Source organism: Dendronephthya gigantea, unplaced genomic scaffold (genome assembly GCF_004324835.1).
Source record: "Dendronephthya gigantea isolate DGI-Jeju-01 unplaced genomic scaffold, DenGig_1.0 000082F, whole genome shotgun sequence".
In the NCBI taxonomy this organism is placed as follows: Eukaryota; Metazoa; Cnidaria; class Anthozoa; order Malacalcyonacea; family Nephtheidae; genus Dendronephthya; species Dendronephthya gigantea.
This window is the reverse complement of record NW_021163092.1, coordinates 636135-662500: the sequence shown is the minus strand read 5'-3', so window position 1 is coordinate 662500 and position 26366 is coordinate 636135. Positions and strand designations below refer to the sequence as shown.

At 35.9% G+C, this 26366-nt stretch overlaps 2 protein-coding genes across 2 annotated transcripts in view; both read right to left on the bottom strand.

Moving 5' to 3' along the window:
- The window catches only part of LOC114532886 (endothelin-converting enzyme homolog), a 25461-nt gene extending 23053 nt beyond the window's left edge, over positions 1–2408 (bottom strand). Inside the window, exons 1-3 of the mRNA XM_028554474.1 lie at positions 1934–2408; positions 1028–1224; positions 214–477 (exon numbers count right to left, since the gene is read on the bottom strand). Of these exons, the coding sequence (XP_028410275.1) occupies positions 214–477; positions 1028–1224; positions 1934–2201 (729 nt within the window). The 5' untranslated portion in view covers positions 2202–2408. The remainder of the gene's footprint in view (positions 1–213; positions 478–1027; positions 1225–1933) is intronic.
- Positions 2409–2473: 65 nt separating this feature from the next.
- Positions 2474–16116, bottom strand: LOC114532918 (endothelin-converting enzyme 2-like). Its single transcript, XM_028554504.1, has 19 exons — positions 15873–16116; positions 13673–13869; positions 13308–13571; positions 12604–12696; positions 12223–12351; positions 11888–11983; positions 10139–10272; positions 9661–9877; positions 8982–9080; positions 8445–8522; positions 7281–7384; positions 6995–7053; positions 6486–6537; positions 6302–6369; positions 5284–5408; positions 4728–4793; positions 4473–4568; positions 3749–3825; positions 2474–3317 (listed from the first exon to the last, which is right to left on the bottom strand). Exons 1-19 carry the CDS (start codon positions 16114–16116, stop codon positions 3233–3235), a joined length of 2283 nt encoding a protein of 760 aa, XP_028410305.1. The 3' UTR covers positions 2474–3232.
- Between the last annotated feature and the right edge of the window lie 10250 nt (positions 16117–26366).

Below are 26366 nucleotides of genomic sequence, written 5' to 3'. Positions count from 1 at the left end.
ATATATATTATATATATAATATATATATATATATATATATTTATTAAAAGACTAGCTTAGCTACTCGGAGTTTCACGCATATATATATATATATAATTATATATATATATTAATATATATTAATATATATATATATATATATATATATATATATATATATATATTATATATATATATTATATATATTTATATTTATATAATTATATTCATTACCGTAACATAGATATCCGAGGTGTTGACGACCGATTCCATTATTCGCACATTAAAAAACACTGGTACTCCTGTATCGGCAAGTACTCTGGCCAGTATTTTCTCCAACACCCAAGAATCTTCAGACCATCCGCTGTTGGTTATGTTCCAAGAGCCATATTTTTCAATCACGTCAAGAATGGGTTGAATCCCGGCGTTTTCGATGGCGCTGTCGTTCATGCAGGATTTGTAGTATACGAATGCTTTATAGAAAGCTGAATTTGGAAACTAAAAACATTTGATATGTTAAGCTGAAAACTTAAACAAAGACTAATGATCGGATCTATACCCGGCCTGCGCGAACAACGAGCTGGGTGTGTTATCGTTTCATGTTCCATGCATTGATGCTTTTATTGGACATTACAGAGTAATATTCTTCTATTTAACAATTAGTCGCTGAAGGCGAGGTGATTAACTTTGCCTTCGGCTCAGGGAATATATAGGCTTGTAATCGATGTGATTTAGTATAAATTTTGAAGTGTTTACAAATAGTAATCAACATAATTTCATAAACATTTATAATTCCTTCAAATTTCTTAGTCGAAATACAACAACAAAAAGCTATAGTCACCGACTATCACTTCAGAGACAGTGAATTTTAACATTCAGAATGCAGGAAAACCAATAGTCACCTCAAAATTTATCCCAAAAAGAAAAGAATCATTCACATGCACGCGTTGTCCAAGTTCGTGTTCGGATATGGCCATACCAGTAACTTCCCCGCCGTCGTTATCTCATTGAACCGATATTGTTAACATAATATAAATAGTTGACCTACCGCAGAGTATTTTGACATCAATTGTTTGTTTTCCAAGAGATCTCTCATTGTCTGTAGAATGAGTTCACTTGGTGCAGAAAAAGAACCAGTTTGTAATTTTGTAAAAGGGATATAATTCTTCCTTGCAAATCCTCCACAACTGTATTGATAAAAATCTTCACATGGGTCGGTGGATTGATCAAGATTATTCAGAATGCCTGAAAGACCATATCAGTTTGGAGCTGTATGTAATGAAATTGAGGCTTGGAAATTACGAAGTGATGCATGTAGACGGGATTTCCGCTTAATTTACTCATCTCTTTAAACGGAAAAGTTAGCGGGAAAAGTTCGAAATTAACATCGGTTAAGACTCTCGTCTTGAATGAGTTTCACGTCATTCAAACGTTTTGTCTCCAATAGTTTTGACGCCCCTGTGAACGTTCACATGATCCAAAGGGGTAAAGTGCTCAATTCATTTAATTAGCCTTAACTTCTATCCAAATTTGGTGGTATCTGTAATTGTTTTGGCGTGAAAACATAAGTGTAAACGCTCAAAAACAATGTCACAATTTAGAGAATCGGAGTGAAAATACAGAAATTATGTTTAAACTAGGTCCTGCGCGTGCTGTGTTTTAATGAGTATTTCTAACTTGAATACATCTGACCTTTTTGGGGGGCAGCCAAAAACCTACAAAAGTTAAAATTTTAAAACCCAATAATAGGGCGTATCGAAAATAGATAATCAATATATCAATGAATTGAAAGTAGATCATCAATAGATTAATGAATAGAATGGTTCATTATCTGATGTTTCCAATGTGCTCGGCATATGTAAAATACGGCGTATAAAACGCGCCTATAACCATAACTCATATTCCGGCACGCGCAGTCAAGTTGTGAATATAAAATTTGTCAAACTATAATCACCTGCAGCACTGACGACACATCTGAGGGTATTACAAGTCTTTGTCGACGGAGTAAGGCTTGACTTGATTGTGCTCTGTGTTGCTGTGCCGTTTGGCCGCTGCTTCGACTGACCGCCCTCGCTGGTCGTCTTATTTTTCTCCACAACATACAACGAACTAAATGTGATCGACAAAACGAGTAGCACCAGAAACAATGCCGCCAAAAACAACCGAACTTTCGAAGGCTTCCGAGTTTCGGGCTCCACGAAATAGAAAGATGCTGACGGCATATTCTCACTTCAGGGCAGCTGGAATTTGAGGCTGTACAAAATAAGATAACGAAGCAAAAAAACCGTTCACTCTCGCCAATTGGAACAGGCAAGTTCTGGCTGATAATTTAGCAAAAATGAACTTAAAAGCAAGTTACTTAAGTGCTCGACGTGCTCTGAAGTAGCAGCGCAGACGGACAAACTTCTTGATATCACGTCTGAGTGATGCCCAACTTCGTCTGCAATTTAAATGCCTGGCGACGCAGCTAACATGTTAGCTGCAGGTGCCCTTGGCTTTGTTTTGGTTTTGTTGTTGCATGTTCTTCTTATGTTGTTTCGAGAGAGCTTTTAAATAAGTTTTGAAAGAGACTTTCCTGTCAAGTTTTATTGTAAACAGGGCTGTCGCTAGAAGCTTAATTGGGGGGGGATTCATGTTATTCGTCTTATGCCCGCGACTGATTTCTTTTGTTTGCTATGTTTCTACGGTTGTATGAACATGCATGAATATATGAATATATACCCCCCAATTAAGCTTCTAGCGACGGCCCTGGTTGTAAATGTTATACTATCTTTATAATAAATTAAACGATCGGCATCGCTGTTTCACCCATTTTTCACCCTTTATAAAAATTGTGGCGTCGCTTCGGGAGCCGGCGCGAATGTTAACACGCCGTTCCCCATTTAAACATGAACGCAGTGAAGCAAAATTAAGCAACATAAAATATTTACATTTTAGTGAACAAATATTTCACGCTATTATAAGCTGTAATAAGCTATGACTTATAAATATTAACAATTTTTTTTAATACTGGCACGAATTCCAAAGGTGGCGAAGCCCCCAGTTATATAGTTAAAATAGGCCCTGTAGGACTTCTCTACCTTTTAAATTTAATACTCATTAAAACAGATGCACGTTAGGTTTCAATCGGTTATCAAATTAATTTGTTGTTTGAAAATTAATAAAGTCTCACTGTCTTCTGCTTATATTAAAGAGGTTCCAAGGTAAGACAAAAAATCTATACCATAAGGCTATGTTGCAATTAAGGGAAATACTACCAGACTGCGCAGGTATTATTCCGCGGTGGACATCCAAATGCTGTACTGAATTCGGGAAAGTTGTGGATTGGAACACGCACTCTGAACATAGAAGATAAATAAATTAGTTAAAGTAAACCTAATGTCTACTGTTTACTTATATTGCCTATAAATTAGTTAAAGTAGCTCTTGAAACAGAGTAAAATCATCAATTTTCAGAAAACAACACATGAATTCGTTTTAAGCGGAGCTTTCGGTCCGTTAACCCCGGCCTTCATCAATTGCCCTCTGAAGCAGACACCCAGGACAGCTTGGTTATATAATTGGCCGAAAAATTGCTGGAAAGATCGATGGCGGAGCACAGGCTTAATGCATCTGACTGCCTATTCTATGGTGAAGTGCGGCTATATTAACTTAAGTAATTGGTCAGTTTGATTGTATATTAAATTTCACGGGCTGAAGGTTGAGAAACATTGAGCAAATTACAAGGCGAGAATAAAAAAAACTCTTGCATGTCTACTTACAAACCTTACCTCACTGCATCCGGTGAATGGTCATCAATACTTATCAAAATTTTGACCGCTTTCTTTGTGTACTTGGCACACCACGTCTATTGGAGTAACAAGTTTTCGGTTTTGTAATTATTAAGTCTGGTTCTCATATTATGTCGTAATTTATTGGCGATGTTTTACGATCCATTGTCATTGGCCAATGAAGTAAATAATTTTTTCCATAGACAAAGCATCTTATGCATTAATAACCACCGACAATAGACATCGCCGATGAATGGCGATATATGAGAACCAGGCTTAATCATTTTTGAGGCAAAGTATTTAATCGTAATCTAATAGGCAAAAATATTCTTGGCATTACCAAACGGTTGTTTATGCTCACTGGTTGACTAATTTCAACGAAAATTAAGGTGGCGTAGCCAGCCTTATTAAGGTATCCCAGATATTAGTCCAGCTATGCTAATATTTTGGTGTTCATTGCCTGGAAAATAATTTCTTTATAAATGAATAATGTTTTTGACCATTACGTTCAAGACTAAACAACTTACAAGGGTGTATTTTTAAACTACATGCTGCATGTCACTATCTCTATGAAAAATATTTAACTGTAACGCAGATCGATTCAACTTGTGGGATGTAGCAAGCAACGCTCAGTGAACTGAAGCTCTACTGACCCCAAAAACAACGGATTCGGATAAACATGCAATGCCTATGTTACTTTATTTATTTTATTTTATTTTCGTACCTGGGCAAAGCTAACGAAAAAAAGTTGGTTATTATCCAAAGAGAGAGCTGGTAGCCTGTCTTCATCACCATGTGTTCTTCGCCATTTTTGATAGGCCTTAAGAAACAATATTTTTGATAAGCCTTTTGGCACAATAATTTTATAGACGTTTACAATGAAAATGGAACAAGATTTAAAAGAAAATATATATTTTTACTTCATTCGCCAGTTTGATTACACAACGGCGTTATATTCAACATGCTGAAAAACACTTACTCTGTAGGCATATTTCAATCCTCCGTTGTCAGCAATATTTTCGGATAATGTTTTAGTGCCATTAACCTAAGGACACATTATGGTATGAAGGATATTAAATAATAGCTAAAGTCATTCCACATTTGATTTGGTATCTGGGGCCAGTTGTATAAAAGACTTCTTAACTTTTAACTGGTGTTAAGGACAGAATTGGCCAATCAGAGTCGTGTATTTCTGAGTTAACTAGGATATCAAAACTAAAAAGAGTTTCTTTTAAAAATTTTCTTCTTTTTTTTTGATAAATATATATATTTAACTGGAATGAATGTTAAAAGCAATATTTGATAGAAATGTTACATTATTTCACGACACTTTTTTATTGTGCTGAATTTAGTCTGCCCATTTAAGTCGTAATAAATGAGACAAATTTAAGATGACTTGCATGTCTTTGTCTAAAATGCAATGAAAATTCAACTACCAACCCCCAAATATATGTCTAAAGTATTTTTTACCAAATCGCGATATGATACAGTTGGACCGGTTCAAAAACTAAAAAATACCGTTACTCTGTACAAACCTGAAAACCAGATATTGTAACATTGTTGTACTGTTTAATCAAACATTCTGATCGTTTCACAAAATTGCCGTGTGATGCCTTAGTCCACCACTGCCGAATGTTTCCATTTTCATCGTATTCACTTCCTAGCGAGAATAAACTAGTGAATAAATAACGTTATTATATACCACCTTTCAAAGTTTGGTGTTCGTGGCTTTCCATTGGTTGAGAGCGAATCACGCGAGAGTGATGATATTTGATGTCACCTGCGCGACCCCATGCAGGGAGAAAGAACGCGTTATTTCCCATGGCAAATAAAACTTTAATCACGTGCGGCGCATATTTCGCTGTTGACCTTGTTGTTTGGTTTTTTTTTGAGAAGTATATAGTATATAATAATTAAGACTTATTGACTGATCCCGAGGGAAACATCATGTTTTGTGGACCCGAAGGAGATCAGTCAATAACTGTTTTATTATATGGCAAGTTTCAAAGGAAAAAACGGGTGAAAATACGCGACAAAAACGTAGACAGAAAAACTTTTCATTTTAAAAAGAATTCGGCTGAAGTTCAAAGGTCATATGTTGCGTGATGCGACATGGCATCACGACTTCGGTTTTTATTAGCCCCCTGAGGTTAAAGTATTAACCCCCTGTCAAACTTGTTCAAACCTGACGAACAAGATTTGGGGGAAAATATTCGGATTTCCCGTCTTTCACGTTACAGGGTTTTAACCAATTTGTTTCTGGAACAGATGAACTTCGAAACTTTCTATATAAAATTAAAACTTATTTACCGAGACCTCAGAAAACATTATGTTTTGAGGACCCTCCACCGTCGATCGGTCTTGATCGAGTCCACAAAAGAATCGCTTTAAATATAAGTGTTAATTATATAAGTTTTATGCTTTAGTGCATGATATTACGTCTGCCTCTTGCAGAGAAGACCATTAAATTAACAGTAGCTACGAACATGACAAATGAAAGGAACGATTCTATGACATCTATAAAACTTTGTATGATACTAAAAACTTCCCCACCTTGCTTGTCAAAGGCGTGTGTAATTTCATGACCTACAAACATCCCAAGGGAGCCATAACTTAACGCCCTAAAAATTAACAACAGCAAATGCGGAATTGAAATCGAAATTATTATTTTCATCTCGGCAACGCAGGAGAAAATATATAGTCATTACTTTAATAATTTAAAATATAAAGTCATTACTTTAGCGTTGCATCTTTGTAGAAAGGTGGCTGTAATATTCCCGCTAAAATTGCTGCAAAAAAAGTCAAATAAAGGAGATTTGAAATTTCGTAAGAAAGTGTTTTTCACAATAAATTTTGCATCCGGTTGAACGAAGCATAATTAAATATATATATATATATATATATATATATATATATATATATATATATATATATATATATATATATATATATATATATATATAAACACTTTGAGGTACTCATGTAAGTAAACATCGTATAAGCAATGCTTATTTTAGGATCATGAGAGTGTCCAAGGAATTTCGTAAATAAGATTTCAGCATTAAACATTCCACTGAAATTTTCTCTGAAATTCAAAATCTCTTTCCGACACCAACGACCAATGAGGCTTTCGACCAATGAGGGCGGTTTAAAACGGTATTTTATATAATTATATATAGGTGTAAAAGACAAACTAGATCTATATTGGTTGGAAATGATTTAATGAAAAGTGATTGGAAGGCTTACTTATTCCGTTTGCTTGAAACGAATAATATGCATTGACAGAAAGAGGTGACATCGAAAACCTGAAGAAAAGAGAAATGCCAAAAATTTGCATTATTCATTTTCCTCTTTTTTTCATGGGCACGTACTATTACTTTAGGCACGTACGTTATTCCTTTTGTCTCGTACGTACTTCTTTGCAAGCGGCCATTCAGCTCGCGCGTTGTAAATCGCAAGCAGAACTCCATCCTTGTTTATCTCTATTCAAACTTTCCCGAAACGATGTACATTGTTCTCCTGTATACAATACCTGCTGTCATCCGGGGGTTTGCCCAATCTGTCAATCTTCTTTATAACCATATCTCTGATGGAATTCAACGCATTTTGTAAGAGTAATAATTCACTGACTTCAACCTGAGAATACAATAATTAACAATTTAGTATAATTACAAATGTGATTTCTTGAAAAAAAATCTCAACAGTTTTACGGCGATTGAAGTAAAGCAATGTTTTCGCATAATAAAGTTGAAAAGTGTTTTTAGTTTTTATTTTGAAAATAATTTTATGCCTGATTTTTCACCTTTTTGTTCTTCTAGACACAGTATTTTCGTCTCAAAAATTGACGTAATTCTTCATCTCTCACTTTGACACAAGCCGTTTTGCGACCATTTTGAAAAACCGCTTAGGTGATTATCGCGCATAATAATCCGAGGTCGCTCGACCAATCACAGGCCATAATTTTCAATAATCACCTTTGTAATTTTACTAATCAGAATTAGGACTGCTTTCCACAGTTCCACTTATACGCGATTTTTATGCGTAGGAAATATATTTTTTTATTTTTTATCATTTAAAATATGGGTCAACAAATGCATACTACTAAAATTACGCTCTAAAACTAAGTTCTTTCGATTTATTCACGTAGCTTTTTCAAAGATGACATAAAGATTAAGACTTTTACGCGCGTGTACGTGCAGCGTTTGAAAAACGCATATAAGTGGAAAGCAGCCGGCTTAGGTAAAAAGTTGTATTCACATACAGTATTCACTATTGTTCAAATTACAAATAAATTTGAAATTTGTTTTTATCCGCCGCTCTCGGCTGCAGCGCTTATACGACTCGAAGAATAACTGTTAAATATTCAATTCTGCCCGACGGTTTTTGTTTGAAAAAGTGCATATATACGTACAAGAGAAATCCGACGGGCAGAAAAAATATTTGAATACGCACCGCATCTAATTTCGACCGTGTTCATATACTACTTTTTAAACAAGCGGCCATGCATGCAAACATGCAGGATAAAAACAGAGATTTAGGCAACCATGCAGTCACGTCTTTGGGTATTTCAGCTTAATTAATTTTGTAAAATTTTGAGATTTTCCTACATAATTTATGTAGTCAACGTTTTAACGTTTTAAACGTATGTAGATAGACTATAAAAGCACTCTTGTGATATTTTGGTTAAAAAACTCACCCTGTTGTAATAATTGTTCAGTTCTGTTGCATTCTTAACAATTGATGGAAAGCCAATCCAATCCTTCATTTTATTTAGCTACAGAAAAAAGACACGTAAATTCACTATGAAAAAGTGTATAGTGCTCTTCGCAGTGGTTAGAAGTATAGCCGAAAAAGCGGGGTGTGCAGAACGGCTAACACCTGAAATGTGCAATGTAGAAGTTGAGAATTTTAAATATTCTGCCAATGTAGTACAATCATCTCTCTTGGATTGTACTTTTATATCATTTGGTCTGAAGATGTCTTGAGTTAAAGACAAAACGTTACAACAAATAAATTATTTTTAACTAGCTCTTAATTGTGCTGATGGCATTTTTAAATGTTATACATTATGTTGGGCTCCCATATTTATTATAAGAATTCGTTTTCCGCTTGGACGAATGGTGTATTTTGGGACGGACTACAATAGAACAACCCGAAATGTATGTGAGTTTTATACGATTTCTCTAGATTATAAATAATATATTATTGTAGATTTATCTCTTCTCTCGCATACCTTAAGACGGGCCTGAGCGCGGGTGGGTTTATCCATCCACTTTTGTTCTTTAAGACCATCAACAAACTCAGCTTTGATCTCAGAAAACATATCTGCCACCTATCAGGAAGTGTATTTGGTTTACAAAAGCGCTTAGTTAGAGCGTCCAACATGCCACTGGACGAAAAGTCATATTTGAAATTCAGTGCATATCTCAGTGGCAGCAAAGCGAATTTGGTGTTTGGCAGCATGAAAATCTCACATACGGACGCATAAGAAAAATTGATTTATCTTCAACACGAGCTTTGATACATTATTGATGAATAATTTCCCTAAAATATATTATGTTCAAATTCAAAATTTGCATCACGTTCGCCTGCGGTGAAATGCATCAAGGAGTATTGCCGACTTGCCTTAATAATTTTGTGGAATTAATTAACATAATTCGCGAACGAGATGATTATCGCTAAATAAGAACCGAGACGAATAAAGTATAGATTTACCAGCGGTATTCACCTTCAGCAAATTGGTATTGTTTTAAAATGAATTTAACACCATATTGAGGTTGCTTTAAAAATAACATTGTAGTAACACTTTCCTCATAAATAAATATTTTAATATAATAGGAGAATACAATATAATACGACGGAGCTGCTAAGAAAATGGAGGCCAGATAGGCATGTGCTACCCATTAACTAACCTTTTTTAAAGTGTCGTCTTTCACATGTTTGTTAACAAACAGCAAAGTGGTAGCATGCGTGAAATATTTGTCTGCTAAAGCATTACACGCCTTCCATCTAGGAGTTGTCTGTAGTCCGTAAGTCAAATAATATTCCTGTCGGGCTTTTCTAAATGCCTTTGGTAGATTATCGATAAAGGTTCTGACAACACTCCATATTACCTCGTTAGCAAGCAAACTAAAAGCAGAGAAATGTGTACATATATGCTTTTTAGGGGCGGGCTGGCTGGCTAATTGGGCAAGGGATAGGCCCGTATTCCCCCGATGCACTTAAAAAATTAGTTTATTTCTGGCATACATTTATGCGCATTCTAATTTACACATGTATGTTTACATGTAGATACACAAAAAGAAAACACGTCAAAACGTGGTATAAACAAAAGTTAGCTAACGTGGTTGTCAATAAAAACATCTTTGCTATTATTAAGGTAACTCTTACCTCTTGGGTTTGTCTGCAAGCCAGTTAACGATGCTTTTGATATTGTTTGGCATGATTATCATGAGTTTCTGGTCTGATGCAATTGATTTTTTTGTGCCCTTAAATATCTCCTCAAGATACACTTTCCAATTAAACTAAAAAGATAGGTGTTATAGTAATGCAAGATATTCATTACCAGAAATTGGTGACAAAATGGCTGTCGCTTGGCGCTAATTTGCATTTAATTTGAGTTTTACTATAAAGTGTATTGAGTGAAAATATAAAACGTCGTAACGTCAGAACTACAGACTTGGAGCACTGTTTGCCGGCCTCTAGGTGGATAGAGCATGCAGCAGTTTAGAAACATTTTGGTAACCGAATCTTTTACCTTGGGTATTCGTATTTCTGCAGTTTGCCAAATTTAAAAATATATTGCTCAAAATTCTGGCCATGTTCTCTCAACGAACTTATAAATTGCTCACATTCATACGAACATTTCGATTCGGATTGTTGATGAATTGACGTGTAATTTTGTAGTTAAAGATATTGCCTTTCGTATTCCTGATATAAATTTTCCTGTACGATCCGGATTTTTTCTGTATTAAAGAATATTATCAATCTCATAAACCAGTTCAACAATACGAAGCGTATATACACATTTGAACACAGTCACGTAGAACATAGAAACACCCAAGGTAAGTAATTCGATCATCAAAGTGTTGTAAAACGGCTGTTCTAGAGGTCGGGAAACAGTGGGAAACATCCAGGGAACCGGCAATATTATATAGGTGTTGTACGTTTGCTATATGTATTTTAGAGTAAAAGTTAAAGGCCATTATTGTTGAAAGTTAAATGCAAATTAGTATAATTATACGCAAATCACCATGTCGCAAATTTCTTGTAATGGCTTTAAGTTCCGATATTAAACACATATTAAATGCCTATGGTATAATATTTAGGTGTGGGGTGGCGTGATGTGTTAATGTATATAATATATATATTAGGTCAAGGTTTCGCGAGTGTGAATGATTTTATTGCACGAGATGAGAGGGGTCGCAAAACGAACAAGTGAGCGTTTATTTTATGATGGATATCAATTTGACAATGACAATCATTTTAAAAACCAAAACACAGCGAGCAACGAAATTCGAACTGAATTTTATGCATTAAAATTTACTAATAGCGTCCAGTTTCGTAATTGTGTCCAATGGAAGCTAGATATTCTTTCAGTAAGATTTGATTATGTGTCAAAAGCCATAATGTCTTTTCGTCAGAAAAAGAAATATTTGAGGCTTATGTCTTGAGTCTCACTCCTAAATTGAATGGGTACGGAAGAGATAATTGCATGAACTTGGAATGTAGATCTTGCTTTCGTATTATGGGTATGTTATGAGTGTCGGTTTGGTATCGCATTGTATGGTATGATTACAATTATTTACAGTTACATTATAGTATTTGAGTATATTATAACCAAAGTTACTTTCAATATGGTATGGATTGGATAGGTGATGTATGTTTGCATGGTGACATCAATAAGTAAATTAGCTTCTAGGTACACCGCGTAAGTAATTTTCTTAGGTGGTGCACTTACAAGCTAATTTACTCAACACACCCAAAGTTATGAAAAAGCGTAAGTACATTAATACATAAGCAATATTCCGTGAATAGTATTGTACTGCATGGGTATATGAAATGGGTATAGACCGGTTGCCGGTACTAATATTAAGTAACTAATAGAAATAGGTTATAGCAAAGCAATCTGAGCTGTACCTTGAGCGATGTCAGTTTATTCAGCTCTTCTAGTGTCATAAATGTGATTTTATTTTTAATCGCATCTACGTCAGATAGATCTAAAGTTTCCCGAACCTGCAAATGTATAATTTAATTTAAACAACTGTCCTATAATATAACAGGCTTCGTTTCAATTGCGCTCTATTGTGCGTTCGACTACAGGCTCACAAGATTTAATTTTACTGTTCTTGGCTTCCTTTTTTGCCCCTCTGTATGTTCAACAAAGTGCTCAGGTAGAAGATGAGGAAGCTGCATTATGCATGCATGCAATAGTTTTTAGCCTTTGAGTGATATGTGCAATGCAAAATGCATACCTTTAAAAAACTGTCTTCCAAATTAACAAGACGATTTACTTCATAATCAATGAGAGAATTTGTTCCTAACAGTTTGAATATGGTGGACATAAGCTTTTTGTAATCATCGACGTCATTCGTGGGAATACCCTGCATCAACATATACAGAATAGGTGTATTGAAAAGTCTATTACGGAAATATAGAGGGAGAGTTATTAGGGTTACATGCGGTTTTTTGCTTGGTGATTAGCGGCGGATTCGTGACATCTCTTTGTGTAACGTTTTGGGTGAATTGACAGTCTTTTCGTGATACTTCGAATTAACCTAGACGTTTTGTTGAGTACAACGAGCTTCAAGGGTTATGGATAAAAAATTATCGTTCTAGTAACCCACTGTACTTACATTTTCTTTGTTTAGCTTTAACTCAAGTTTTCTTGAATCCCATTTTTCTCTTTCCAGTTGTTTATTGTCATAACCAGAATGTCCCCCGCCTATCTACGAAATACATAAAAATTAATAGGATTTGAGAGAAATAGTACGCCCTTTTTTGAACTTAGGGAAAGCGGTGACAGTTTGGTCTCTGGGGTATCGAGGATTGGATGCTACCCTTTCGAATGAACTTAAATGGAGAAGCCTTTGAATCTTGTTGATCGAAAATATAGGTGATTGAAAGGCAAATGATAGATTCCTTTTATGAAAGTTCTGCGTCATGATATAATATGGCAATAAATCGTGTTTTTAATTAGCTAATTCGGCTAGTCGGCGAATCAGAAACATGCTTTGTATAGAAAGACTTTTTTCTTAAAGGTGTATGTGTGCCACCAGAATCCGTCTTTACTTTCCAAAAAAAACTACAACCATGCAGGTGTTGAATGCAACAAGTTGCTATGCGCTGAAAATCATTTAATGCTGCTATACACATTGAATGGCAGTTATCTAACTTTCATCTTTTTAAAGTTTAAAGAGAAAATGCCTTCCAAAACCATATCACGGCACCCTAGGGAAGGGAGAGTATCGCTGCCGAAAATCCTAAACTTCTTGTCACAGAAACCCAAAAAATTCCCCATAAAATCTCGCGACGTGATTTCCTACTTCAATTCAATTACCGAAACATAGATTTCCGACGTGTTTAAGAACGATTGCTTTATATCTACATCAAGAAAGACTGGTACTCCTGTATCAGCAAGTACTCTCGCTAGTATTTTCTCCAACACCCAAGTATCTTCAGACCATTTGTTGTTGGTTATGCTGCAAGAGCCATATTTTTCAATCACTTGACGAATTGGATAATCCCCGGCAATTTCAAGACGCTCCACGTCCATACAAGACTTGTAGAATACGAATGCTTTATAGACGGCTGAACTTGGATCCTAGAAGCAAAGATTAAAATTAGGATCCGAATATGTTATCAAATCATGCTAATCATGTACAAATAGTTGACCACAGAATAGTTGGTACAAATACTTGATACCACAGAATAATTTGACTGCAATTGTTTGTTTTGAAAGAGATCCCTCAAGGTGTATTGAATGAAATCATTTGATGCAGTGATCGAATCAATGTATGATTCGCCATCAGGGATGTAACTCTTCTTTACGAATCCTCCACAACTGTACTGATAAAAATGCTCGCATGGATCAGCGGATTGATCAAGTTTGTTGAGAATGTCTGAAAGACAAATTGAATTAGACGTTAGCAAAATGTAATGATATAGGGTCTTGCAACTTAAGGCCGTTTACACTTTTTTTCTGGGAATTAGTGCGCGATTTTCTTTTTTTGATAGATGCAAACGATCTATTCTAAAACTGCAGACGGATAACAGACCAGCACCGGCGAGTAATAGACTACTGCAGACGAGTAACAGACGAGTACATACGACAGCGCACGAGTAACAGACGATTACGTACATAGTACAGACAAGCAACAAATGACTTTTGAAAAGTAACAGCTATCTTAAAAATGAGCAGCGACAAGCTGGAAAAATTGGAAGTTTATCACTCCCATGGTTTCCCTATTCTATTTCAGTTTGCTACTCCCTTAGTTTATATTTCCTATCGTACATTTGGAGTAGCGGCGGTCATTCCCCTGACGATTTTTTTGTTTAGTGTGGGACTATGCAAGACTTTTAAAAAGTTTAAAAACCTACAAATCTTATATTTTCTGATAATGAGTGCTGCTCGTTTGCTAACACAAAGTAAACAATTCAAATTTTTAATCGTCCATCAGAGTTATCGCAAAGAACTAAACACAAAATTACTGAACGCTGGTGGATAGCATTATGGTACATTTCTACTTGCAGAGAAATACTTGCGAAGTATTGGACCTTTCTCCATATATGAGCAGTGGCGTAGCCAGCCTGACGATTCATGCTATGCAAATTTTATGTTATTATCGTTATTCATTTCTTTAGAAATTCATTGTTTTCACAGTCGATGAACACCAAAATATTAGCATAGCATGACTAAATTGCCGGGCTGGCTATACGCCACTGTATATGAGCAACAAGAAGTCTGTCCAGAAAATGTTATATTTCGAATTACCGATTAAACTCTGATCTATTAATCTGTCTATATCCAGCGTATATCGTATATACACAGATAAGTGGTAATATGGGAAAATAGTGGATAAAAGGAGTCAATTACAAAAATAGCAAAATTTTTGGGATAATTGTAGCAAAGAAGCAGCTGTAAAATATATTCGATCTCTTCATGAATTTTCAATAGCTTGAATTTGCCGACATTTAGGGACAAGCCATCGAATGACGGGCGTTAAATTGAAGCGATAGTATTTTAAGCATAGTTTTTTTTACATGAATTTAATTACACGTATAAGAGGAGATTTTTATTATTTCTTGTATTTTGGTGGGAAAACGTTTAAAACATAAACTCTTTTTGGCGTACCGCTCAAAATTAATTTATCTTACCTCTATTCTTTAGATTTTGTTGTGAACTAAGTTTTGAACTGTATTTGGCGAATGCAAAACCCCAAACGACAAGAGTTATCTCAAAATATAATGCGGCTATCGACAATGTTATAAATATCAACCCCATTTTCACTGAGATGAATACAAAAGTAGCTTCGATTCAAGTGTCATTTTCTTCTCGGCCTATATCCCGTGAAATCTTTTCATTTTCACAATTTTTTGAGATTATACAGTAAACATATTTTGTAGATACTTTTCAGGTTTGCAAAATATTTTTAGTGTTAAAAATTTTAGTGCTGTTGCATGAAAATATAAACAGAGGTTTTGAGCATATATATTACGCGACATAGAAAAATATCTTTTCTTAATAATTATAAATCAGTATTTGGCTATTCGAATCATCACAATAGGATCACTTCAAGTGGTATGCGGCTTTCAAATACAATATACGCTTTGATAAAATCTACATTTTTCTTCAGTTAATATGAAGGTTAATGTTTTCTAAACCTTTGGTACTTTTGTGACTGTTTAGACAACTTTAAGTTCAGAATACCACTTCAGAGAAATGGTTCTGTTACTAGGCATTGCATGTTTCATTTTGAAGTGCAAGCAATGAAGTTGAACTTATTTACGTATTATTATTCTCGTCAGAATGAAACTTAGTACTTCGCCCGCGGACTACATAATCTGCCGGTGGAAAAAATATATCCTGAAGCTCAATATTTGTGGGGAAATAATTATTGATCACCTGCAGCACTGACGACACATCCAATGGTATTACAAGTCTTCGTCGACGCAGTTGGCCATATAGTTGGTGTGCCATTCGAATGGCCCTCGCTGGTCGTCTTATTTTTCGCCACAACGTACAACGAAATAAATACAACCAACAAAACGAGTAACACCAGAAAGAATATCGCTAAAATCAACCGAGCCTTCGAAGGCTTCCTAGTCAGTTCGGGCTGGAGCAAAGTATATGATGGAACTGACGGCATTTTTCACTTCAATGTCACCGGAATGCAAGAAAATACAAAATAAGATGACGCTATACAAGCGGGCCTCAGTATCCTGCTGTTTTTAAAAACACACAGCGCTGCATGAGCAACCAGTTGGTCTCCGTATTTACTGTTGTATATACTCACTGTATATAAGCTATATAAGCTATTATATAACTGTAAAGAAGAAATTAAAACACTTTTTGAATGTTCATGCAGTTCCAAGTGATTTAAAACAAATCAACAAAATATTAGATAAAAATATATAGATATAGAAGCTATTAAATTAATTATAAATTCATTTTCAATTGTTTATTGAAAGGAGTGTGATTCGAAATTTTAATATATTGTGTTTAGTATTAGCGAAGTCTGCATGAGTGCTGAACGTTGCCGATATGCCGAAGTCAAAGGAAATACACGATAACTTGACACTTAAAGACTTTTCGTACGCTAGTTCGACAGTATTTGTGAGAACTTGTGAAATCAGGGAGCACTGATGTACTGGAATGCATACTGAAACGCAAATGATTACGGGGCTTTCTCCATTACCATGCTGTTTAAAAGATTCTCACGCATATGCTGGCGATATATAGCGTTCATTTACATGCAGTCTGTCTCAAAACAATGAAACTTTTGACATGCAACAATTATGCGTTATATATCATGACTATAGTGATTTTATTTTTAGATAATCCCCGAGCCGGTGCGGAGCACCGTGCGAGAATACTAATTCCGCTCGGATATTTACATCCACGATGTAAAAATGGGAAATCGAAGTTGTCCGCCATTAAGCTTCTTTTACACGACCAAATTTCCTGTGACAAATCTCATGTGCCATATATTTTAACCAGGTAAACAAATGGAATATTTTGTTTGCCCAGTTGCTGAGTTCCGTCACCTCCATATCCGCTAGTCAGCGTAAACAAAAAAAAATAGGCGCATTATATTCCGCGCATATATTGCACAATATTTGATACTTTAATTTGTAAACTAGAAATACATGCATGCAGCAACCCCTCGCTATTTCAAACCAAGTACACAATTTCCTGAGTTAACCTGACCTAAACTGATATTATGAAATGACACAAAACTCAAATCAGTCTTATTATATTTTACCGAGTATATTATAGCTAATGTTTCCATCATTCAATACAAAAATAATCATAAAGCTAGTGTAAACATTGCCCGTTTCAAACGATTAAAACAGTACAAAATCTTCACAGACAAAGAAAAACTTCAAATGTTATTTTATTCTGTATTTTGCAGTCGACGCCGGCGGCTAAAAGTTTTATATAAATATAGTGTGTATTTCAGTTTGATACCAAAATTCAAATTACACTTTAAAAAACACTTTTTGAAGTTAAAGCAAAGGTGTAATAGCCTTTCACAAGTTTATGCGTTTGCATAAAAAGCTAAAAATTTAACAAATAAACGGCATATAAAGCTGAAAAGTATACAAATACGGCTCATTCTTACCGCGAAACAAATACGAAATAAACAAAGTAAACACGTACCCTTTGTCTTTGCAAACACTTATAAGCTTCCAAGTTATGAATTATTTCTCTTACACGGCTTTGTTTTGACTGTATCCACGTTCATCTTTGCTATCTGCCATGCTTCATATATCTTGTTTCTTCTCGTTTTACTTTCGTTGCACAAAGTTTATGAAACGCTTTTACAAAAATGTTTACGAAATGACAGTTAAATTGCTGACGTTCTCATTGAAATACAAATTTTCTGTCTTAGCCAATCAGAACGTTCGTTGATTACCAGACGTTACTTGCGCATGCGCATAACTAACAAAACCACCCAACGTCGACCGTCCATGACATAGAATTTGGACAACTTTGGATTCGCCTATGTTCTACCGGGTTCCGGGTGTAATTCCTAATCTCCGAGCGGAATTAGTACCCTCGCAGGCGCTCCGCGCCCGCTTGGGGATAAAAACACAAAGCGAAAAGCTAAAAAGAAGCTTCAAGAAGCAAATAAATCGCTGCATCCGATATGTGGACGGCTGGCTCCTTGACCTGCTGCCATTTTGTTTGTAAATTTTCGCCAAATTTTTTTGACGTTCATTTAGACGATCAAATTTTTGCCGTTACATTTTCTTTTACTGTCACATTTTCTTTGCTGCAAAAGCTAACAAGCCAGCTTTCGGACAAACGCATTTGTCAAAACATATTCGTCGAATATTTCTGATTTACACGGCCAAAATATATTTGGCACATGAAATTTGTCAAAGAAAATTTGGTCGTGTAACAGGGGCTTTATGCAATGGACCTCTCGCAATGGACGGTCTTCTACGTTATGCACATGCGCCAGTGTGAAGTACTAAGCTCTTGACTTGTCGAGACAAAAATTTGTATTTTCAAACGTGCATAACTATCTTTTCACAAAATTTTGATGAAATTTATTTATCTATATTTTCATAAATATGGAAAATATATTTTGATTACTTTAGAGGGAAACTCGGATGTTGAAACTCGGATGGGAAAGTGGACAGGATTGTTTACGGTGTAACAGAAAATTCTGATTGGCCCAGATACGCATATTTGGCTCATAATAAATTCAAATTGCGATAAGAAAAGGTTGATAATATTTAAATGATAAAGTCAATGGTTGACAGTGACATTGTTTATTTATTTATTTACATGCTTTGCCAATTATGACCAGTGATCTCTACAGAGCTTATTGCTCCATTAATAGGGTACCTAAAATTACATTATACATGCACTAACAACATTTACAAGATAATGGTTATTTCGCTGCCCTCATAGAAACAATCAGACATTGAACAAATTGCATTAGTTTCCTAATATAGTAATATGTTTCAAGAATATTACCAATTTGAACAGTGAAAGCTGAGAAGCTCATTAAAAATATTCTGAGGTCAGCGAATCAACCTCTACAGCACATTTTATCAACAAGTTTACATAACGGACGACATGAATGACATTTAACACAGATAGTTTTAAAAGATTGCGGAACATCAATGTTATATACCAGTTCAGTCATCTTATTATAATAATCCAATAAGTATGACTTAAATTGTCCAATGGTAACATCTGATCTACGTATATGTGGCGGTAGACTGTTGAAGATTCTAGGAGTTCTGTTGTAATAGCTATTTTGATATGTTAAGGTGTTTACTCTTGGTATGTTTATACTAACGCTATTCAATGCCTCGCTCCTTGTGACACGATTACTTAATTTAACTTTTATGTTTTGACTGTGTCTCATTTCTTTAAAGAAGTGAATTAAGTCCAGGTACTCATGCCAGTAGCTCAAAGGGAGTAGCCCTGTTTTTAGCAGCCGGTTTTTGTAACTTGTTTTGGATCCAAACGGCAACGACAAGATGACTCTTGTTGCACGTCGTTGAACCTTTTCCATTTCAAGGATATGAGAAACAGACTGTTGTGACCAGACTTGCGAGCTGTATGCAAATTGACTTCGTACCAAGGTCTTATATAGTGTGCAGCGGATACGAGGATCACTCAGGTTGTTAGAAGATCTTCTTACAAACCCCAGCATTCTGTTAGCTTTCATACATACAGCTGATACTTGGTGGTTCCATTTGAGATCTGAGGTTATAAGAACCCAGAGGTCTTTTTGCACTGTTCGATTTTTGATCATTGATGTGATTGAAGGATCGTGATTTGTCAGGTTGTAGCTTGATGGAACTAGCTTTCGATTTCTTGTCGCAGTGAGAACACCGCACTTAGACTGGTTGAGGCTCATACGCCACGTCTGGCACCACGGGTTGATTTCGTCGAGATCACTTTGAAGATTGTTAACGTCCTCTGTTGTTTGTATTGCACGATAACACTTGGTATCATCAGCAAATAGCGCTACCGACGATGAAGTCGCCTTTTGTGGTAGATCGTTCACATAAACAAGGAATAATAATGGACCAAGAATTGAACCCTGAGGAACACCTGACAGCACTGGTATTGGTTGTGATGTTTTGCGTAGAAGTGTGACTTGCTGATAGCGGTCAGTGAGATAGTTTTCAAACCAGGCCAGTAAGTTACCACCAACCCCAACGCTTTGTAATTTCTTGATGAGTAGTTTATGATCGACTCTGTCGAATGCTTTAGCAAAGTCTAGGTATAGAATGTCTGTTTGAACTCTTTTATCTAGCGATTTGCCAATCTCATGAAGAACTTGGAGTAACTGTGATGTTGTAGACTTTCCCTTGAGAAAACCAAACTGGAGATTATGCAGTTGGCAGGATAGATGGTTAATTAGTTGATCGTAGATACAACGCTCTAAGACTTTCGATACAATGGAAAGCAGAGAGATTGGCCGATAATTTGAGACTTCATGCTTTTGACCACTTTTAGGAATAGGTGTTACATTTGATATCTTCCATTCCGCTGGTATTCTTCCTGTATGTAAGCTCTTATTAAATAGATCACTCAGCGATGACGAGATATATAATAATAATATAATATATAATAATGATACATTTCTCCATAATGGCTTTTCAGAAATATTTACACAAAGAATGAAAATAACTAATTAAGAAATCTATATTTACCTATGAAAATTTAAAACTAATTATTGCTAAGATGAGTTCTGAAAATCTTTGAGTAGCGTCCCTCTAACTAATTTTTTTTATATTTTGCTAATTGTTAGTTTTTCTTCCAAGTAAAATAATGCACGAAAAAAAATTGGGGGTCACCGTGCTTCTTTTCCAACAATCGCAGCAATTGGTCATTTTGGAGTGAATTTTGTACACGTATGTCGCCGCCATAGCAAGGGACAATTTGTTACTAAAACTGATATGATTCAAAAGTAGAAACATCAAGATAATTATTTAAAACCCCCAACATCTCTCGAATAAATCGTAAAAATGCGTTGTTTGAACGTGTCAACGTGATGAACCATGGAATTTTTTGAAAACTGTATCGAGCCACCTTAACTGCATTTTGCCTAGTTAAATCCTAGTTATCTCACAAATACACAACTCTGATTGGCCAATACAACTGTCCCCTTATCCAACTGGCCCCTGATGGTCAAGTGGTCAAACAATGATGTTGCAACCGTTGATTCGAATCCTGGTATATTTAAATTATGACCTTGGACAAAATATTCATATAAAGAAGCGGTCTTGCAAGCGTTAGAGTTCATGGTTGAGTTAGTGATCTTCCAACTGGTAGCTCGATGGCTCGAATAATTAAAGAAAGATATAAATAAAATAAAAAAACGTTGTCTGCAAGCTTAAAGGCTCAGACACTAGTGGTGTAAAAAATTATCTCGCAACGAGTAAGTTGATGGCTCAAATCCGGCGGAAAATATTCTGTACTATGTCTATGAACTTAAGGGAGAGACCTAGGTATAAAAACAGAAAGTGGTCCGCGACTGGCATGTCATTGATGCGAATGGCTGTTTTTGATTATTGTATTCGCGAAAGATCCAAGGGCCGGTTGTTCGAAAGGTGGATAAGTCGCTATCCAACGGATAAGTCGCTATCCAACGGATAAGTTTTATCCAGCGTGTGATTTGCGTTGCACGAAGCTTGGATAACTTTATCCAGCGGATAAAAATCGCTATCTACCGGATAAATTTATCCAAGGTCCGGAGGTGGTTTAAATCCACTATCCAGTGGATAAATTCAAAGATACAAGGTAACACTGTAAACATTTACACAAAATAGGACAAAAATGTCATATTCCTGTTACTGTGTTTCAACAAACGAATACACATCATGATTGTATTCACTATTAGAAATGTTTTCGAAGTGCAATTTGTCGCAGCAGCGTTTCACGTTGCCTACACATTCCGTTCCGAGCGGCGATTTTTTGGAGATCCTCGCATTTATAACAGGCGGTAAATATACTATACGCTTTTAATCAGTTTATAAACGCGAATATCCAAAGAAAGATTCAACCTATTCCAAGGAAACTTGCTAATATCTAAGTAATTTCATTCACGAACATTAAAATAGTGTTCCTAAATTTGCTATGGAACCGAAAGGCAAAGCGTTGCAAGGTCAAGGAATAAAATTGCAATGTGTTTTATTAATAAAATCACTATATGATATGAAGTGCAAAGTTCGAGCAAATCACTTGTTCAAGTCTTTTCCATTCAGTAACTATACTCGAGAATTCGTAATGATTATGAATTCAATGTTGTAAATGCTTAGCAACAGCTGACGTTGTGGTACGAAATTTCAGGATAATCCTGTTTACTTCCGGCAAATTTTAACTTATCTATTGGATAGCTATCCACTTCACTATCCACGCTTCGTGCAACGCGTTTTTATCCAATGGATAACTATCCACTGGATAGCAGATTTATCCGTTGGATAGGACTTATCCATTGGGATAAGTTATCCATCTTTCGAACAACCGGCCCCTGGAGTCTAGTGTCGAAGACAATGGTCTCCGATGTGGTAAATCTATGGTTCGAATCGTCCCATAACTGTTTTTCATTACGAACTTCGTGAAAAGGATAAAGTAAACTAAATAACTATCCGTTCAGCGTAAGATCTTGTAGTCTAGTGGCGAAGAAAACGGTCTCTCATGTGGTAAATCGATGGTCCGAATCCAACCATAACCTTCTTTCATTATGACCTTCGTGAAAAAGATAAAGTAAATGAAATAACCATAACCGTTCAGCACAAGGTCTTGAAGTCTAGTGGCGAAGAGAATTTTCTCCCAAATGGTAAATCGATGGTTCGAATCCTACCATAACCTTTTTTCATTATGAACTTCGTGAAAAGGATAAAGTAAATGCGATAACCTTTGCCGTCCCGTACAAGATCTTGTAATCTAGTGGCGAAGACAATGGTCTCCTAAGTGGTAAATCGATGGTTCGAATCCTATCATAACCGTTTTTCATTATGAACTTCGTGAAAAGGATAAAGTAAATAAAATAACAATAACCGTTCAACGGACGACCTTGTAGTCTAGTGGCGAAGACAATGGTCTCTCATGTGGTGAATCGAAGTTTCGATCCTACCATACGCGTTTTTCATTATGAACTCTGTGAAAAGGATAAAGTAAATTAAATAACCATTCGTTCAGCGCAAGATCTTGTAGTCTAGTGGCAACGACAATGGTCTCCCAAGTGGTAAATCGATAGTTCGAATCCAACCATTACCATTTTTCATTAAAAACGTCGTGAAAAGAATGAAGTAAATTAAATAACCATAGCCGTTGAGCAAAAGATCTCGTAGTCTAGTGGCGAAGACAATGTCCTCCCAAGTGGTAAATCGATGGTTCGAATCCTACCATTACAGTTTTTCTTTACGAATCTTCGTGAAAGGATAAAGTGAATTAAATAACCATAACCTTTCAGCCCAAGAACTTGTAGTCTAGTGGCGAAGACAATGGTCTTCCAACTGGTAAATCGATGGTTCGAATCCTACCATAACCGTTTTTCATTATGAACTTCATGAAAATGATAAAGTAAGTTAATTAACCCTAACAATCATCAGAAGTCTTGTAGTCTAGTGGTCAAGACGCTGGTCTCCTGTGTCGACAGTCGAAGCTTCGAATCTCGTTTTAGATGAAAATTTTCGTTATTAATGTTAAATGGTAAGATTATGGTGGATAAGTTGGTGTAGGCTTCCAACAATCACCAGTTAGCCTTGTAGTAAAGTCATGGGCTATCAAGTACAGGATCGAGGTACCAAGAACAGGATGGTACGTTCCCCATGACGGAAAAAAAAGAAAAAAATGTCGGGTATGTTAGTCGGAGGCGGTTTATACTGAGTTACTCTTTGGAAATCAGAGTTAATCTTTAGGGAAATCAGTGGATAGATAGGATGAATGATGGATATATGAGTACAAAAAGACTTACTAATTGGGTGGCTTCGCGGCTCCCGGTGCAAGGGTATAGGGTGAGAAAACACTATATAAAACGTTAAGTATTTTTGTACTCATTTGAACCTCTTTACCCCTATTTATCCTCCTATTTACTCTATCTATCCCTATTTTTTCCTATCCTCTAATATCCCTAACTATCCCCAAACACAATTAAATGTTTGAAGAAAACTGGCTTTGAAAGTCAGGAAAGGCGGGGGAAAGACAACCCCCCTCAGTCTACTCCTCGCTCTAGGCGAGGGCATGTTCGCCCTCTCCCTCTACTCCTCTCACACTCACAAATTCTCACTTTATTACCTTGTTCTTTTTCGGTTTATTCAGGGCTTGAACCATCGACTCCATCGACTGTATACTTGGCAGACCATCGTCTTTACCACTACACCACCTGTTCTTGTGGTGAAAGCTTACACTTTTTTATTTTACTTGATCCTCTTTTGGAAGGATCTTTGATGAAATAGAAGAAAAAAAACATTCCCATCAGGGATTCGAACCTCCGCCCTTAAATTCGTTGAGCACTGCCTTCTCCAGTAGACCGCACGAACTTGCAGTAAAAGGCTATACCTTTAAATACCTTTTGGGTAGGATCTCAAATGTAATAGCAATTTAAATGAGTTCCCTTTAATTAATGTTCATGATTTCTTTTCTCGTCTAAAGCACACACAACTGTATCTTATTCGTAGCTTGTAACCAAATATTGGCCATTTGTGTTGTCACTAAATTATTACACTAACCTACAGTTATGAATTGCCTATCTTTCCATAAGTTAGTTATATGCGGCGCAAGTGAAGCTAATGGTTACGGTGCGATTGTTTTGTATTTTTAATGAAGTGAAGTCAAAGTAAAGTACAAGAATTAACAATGCATTTCAAAATAGGTTTAAAAGAAAAAAGTACAAGAATTAAGAATAGCCAAATTCATATTAGGGATGGGAAACTCATCTTAGAAAAGATGAGGTAAAAGCCCGTCTGAATATGAATTGGGATATGGATAAATTTGTACGTATGATGGGTCGGGTAATAAGTAATCATTACGATCATAATAATTTTGTATATTTTCGCTGTCCTTTACCGTGCTGATATTTTACAAACTCGTCTGATTTATCCGTCTAAATGCATGCAAATTTAAAACGAGTTTCTCTTCCAGACGGGATCAAGTCCAAACTTACCCGTCTGTTAAGATGGCAAAGTTAGACGGGAAAATTCGGACGAGAAACCCGTCTGTGATTCACATCAGACGAGTTTCCCGTCTTCGATGAGTTTCCCGTCTTTAATATAAATTCGGGTAATGTATACAGCTAACGCGTTAATCATGAGTCAACAAGCATTACATCTGAAATCGCAAATGAAGCAATTGACTATGTATTTCAAGACTTTGTTGTATAAAAAGTCGAAATACTAGTTGTTCTAGCCGGTTCGTCGAACATAAAATACGTTAATCTAATACTTGAAGCTTTGGACCCTAGAGACCAACGTCTTAACAACTGCTTGACGACCACATCGTTTGTCGATAAGCTATTGTTCTTTATCAGTTGGCTTAATCGTTTCTTCGAAGAACTTTTTAAATGAAATAATTATGAATCGTTGCCGTAATGCATGTTGTTGAGCTCGTGAACCCCACAGACGGGTTTCTCGTCCCAATTTTCCTGTCTAAATTAAGAGACGGGTAAGTTAGACGGGAATCCCGTCTGGAAGAGAAACTTGTCTTAAACTCGCATTTAGACGAATCAGTAAATCAGACAAGTTTCAGAAATATCAGCACGGTCAAGGACGGAACAAGGCTACGGAAAATAAACACAATTATTATCGTAATGATTACGCATTACCCGAACCATGCATCACACGTATAAATTTTCCATATCCCAATCCACATTCAGACAGGTTTTTACGGCTATCAACTTTCCAGTCACAGTAAGATGTGTATTCGGCTATTCTTAATTCTTGTACATTGACTTCACTCATTAAAAATACAAAACAATCGCACCGTAACCATTAGCTTCACTTGGGCCGCATATAACAAGTAACTTATGAAACATATTGCTTTAAGGCGCTTGATACCTGTATGTGATATTTTGTTGAGAACACAAATGGCTACTTTTAGGTTACAAGCTACGCATAGGATACAATTGTGTGCGTGTTTTAGACGAGAAAATAAATCATTAACATTAAAAAGAATTCCTTTAAATTGTTATTTCATTTGAGAATCTACCCATAAGGTATTCGGTAATATAAAAAAGTAAAGCCTTTCATCGCAAGATCGTGCGGTCTACTGGTGAAGACAGTGCTCTCGGAGTTTAAAGGCGAAGGTTCGAGCCCCAGATGGGAATGTTTTTCTTCTATTTCATCAAAGATCCTTCCAAAAAGGATTAAGTAAAATAAAAAACTGTAGGCTTTCACCACAAGAACTGGTGGTGTAGTGGTG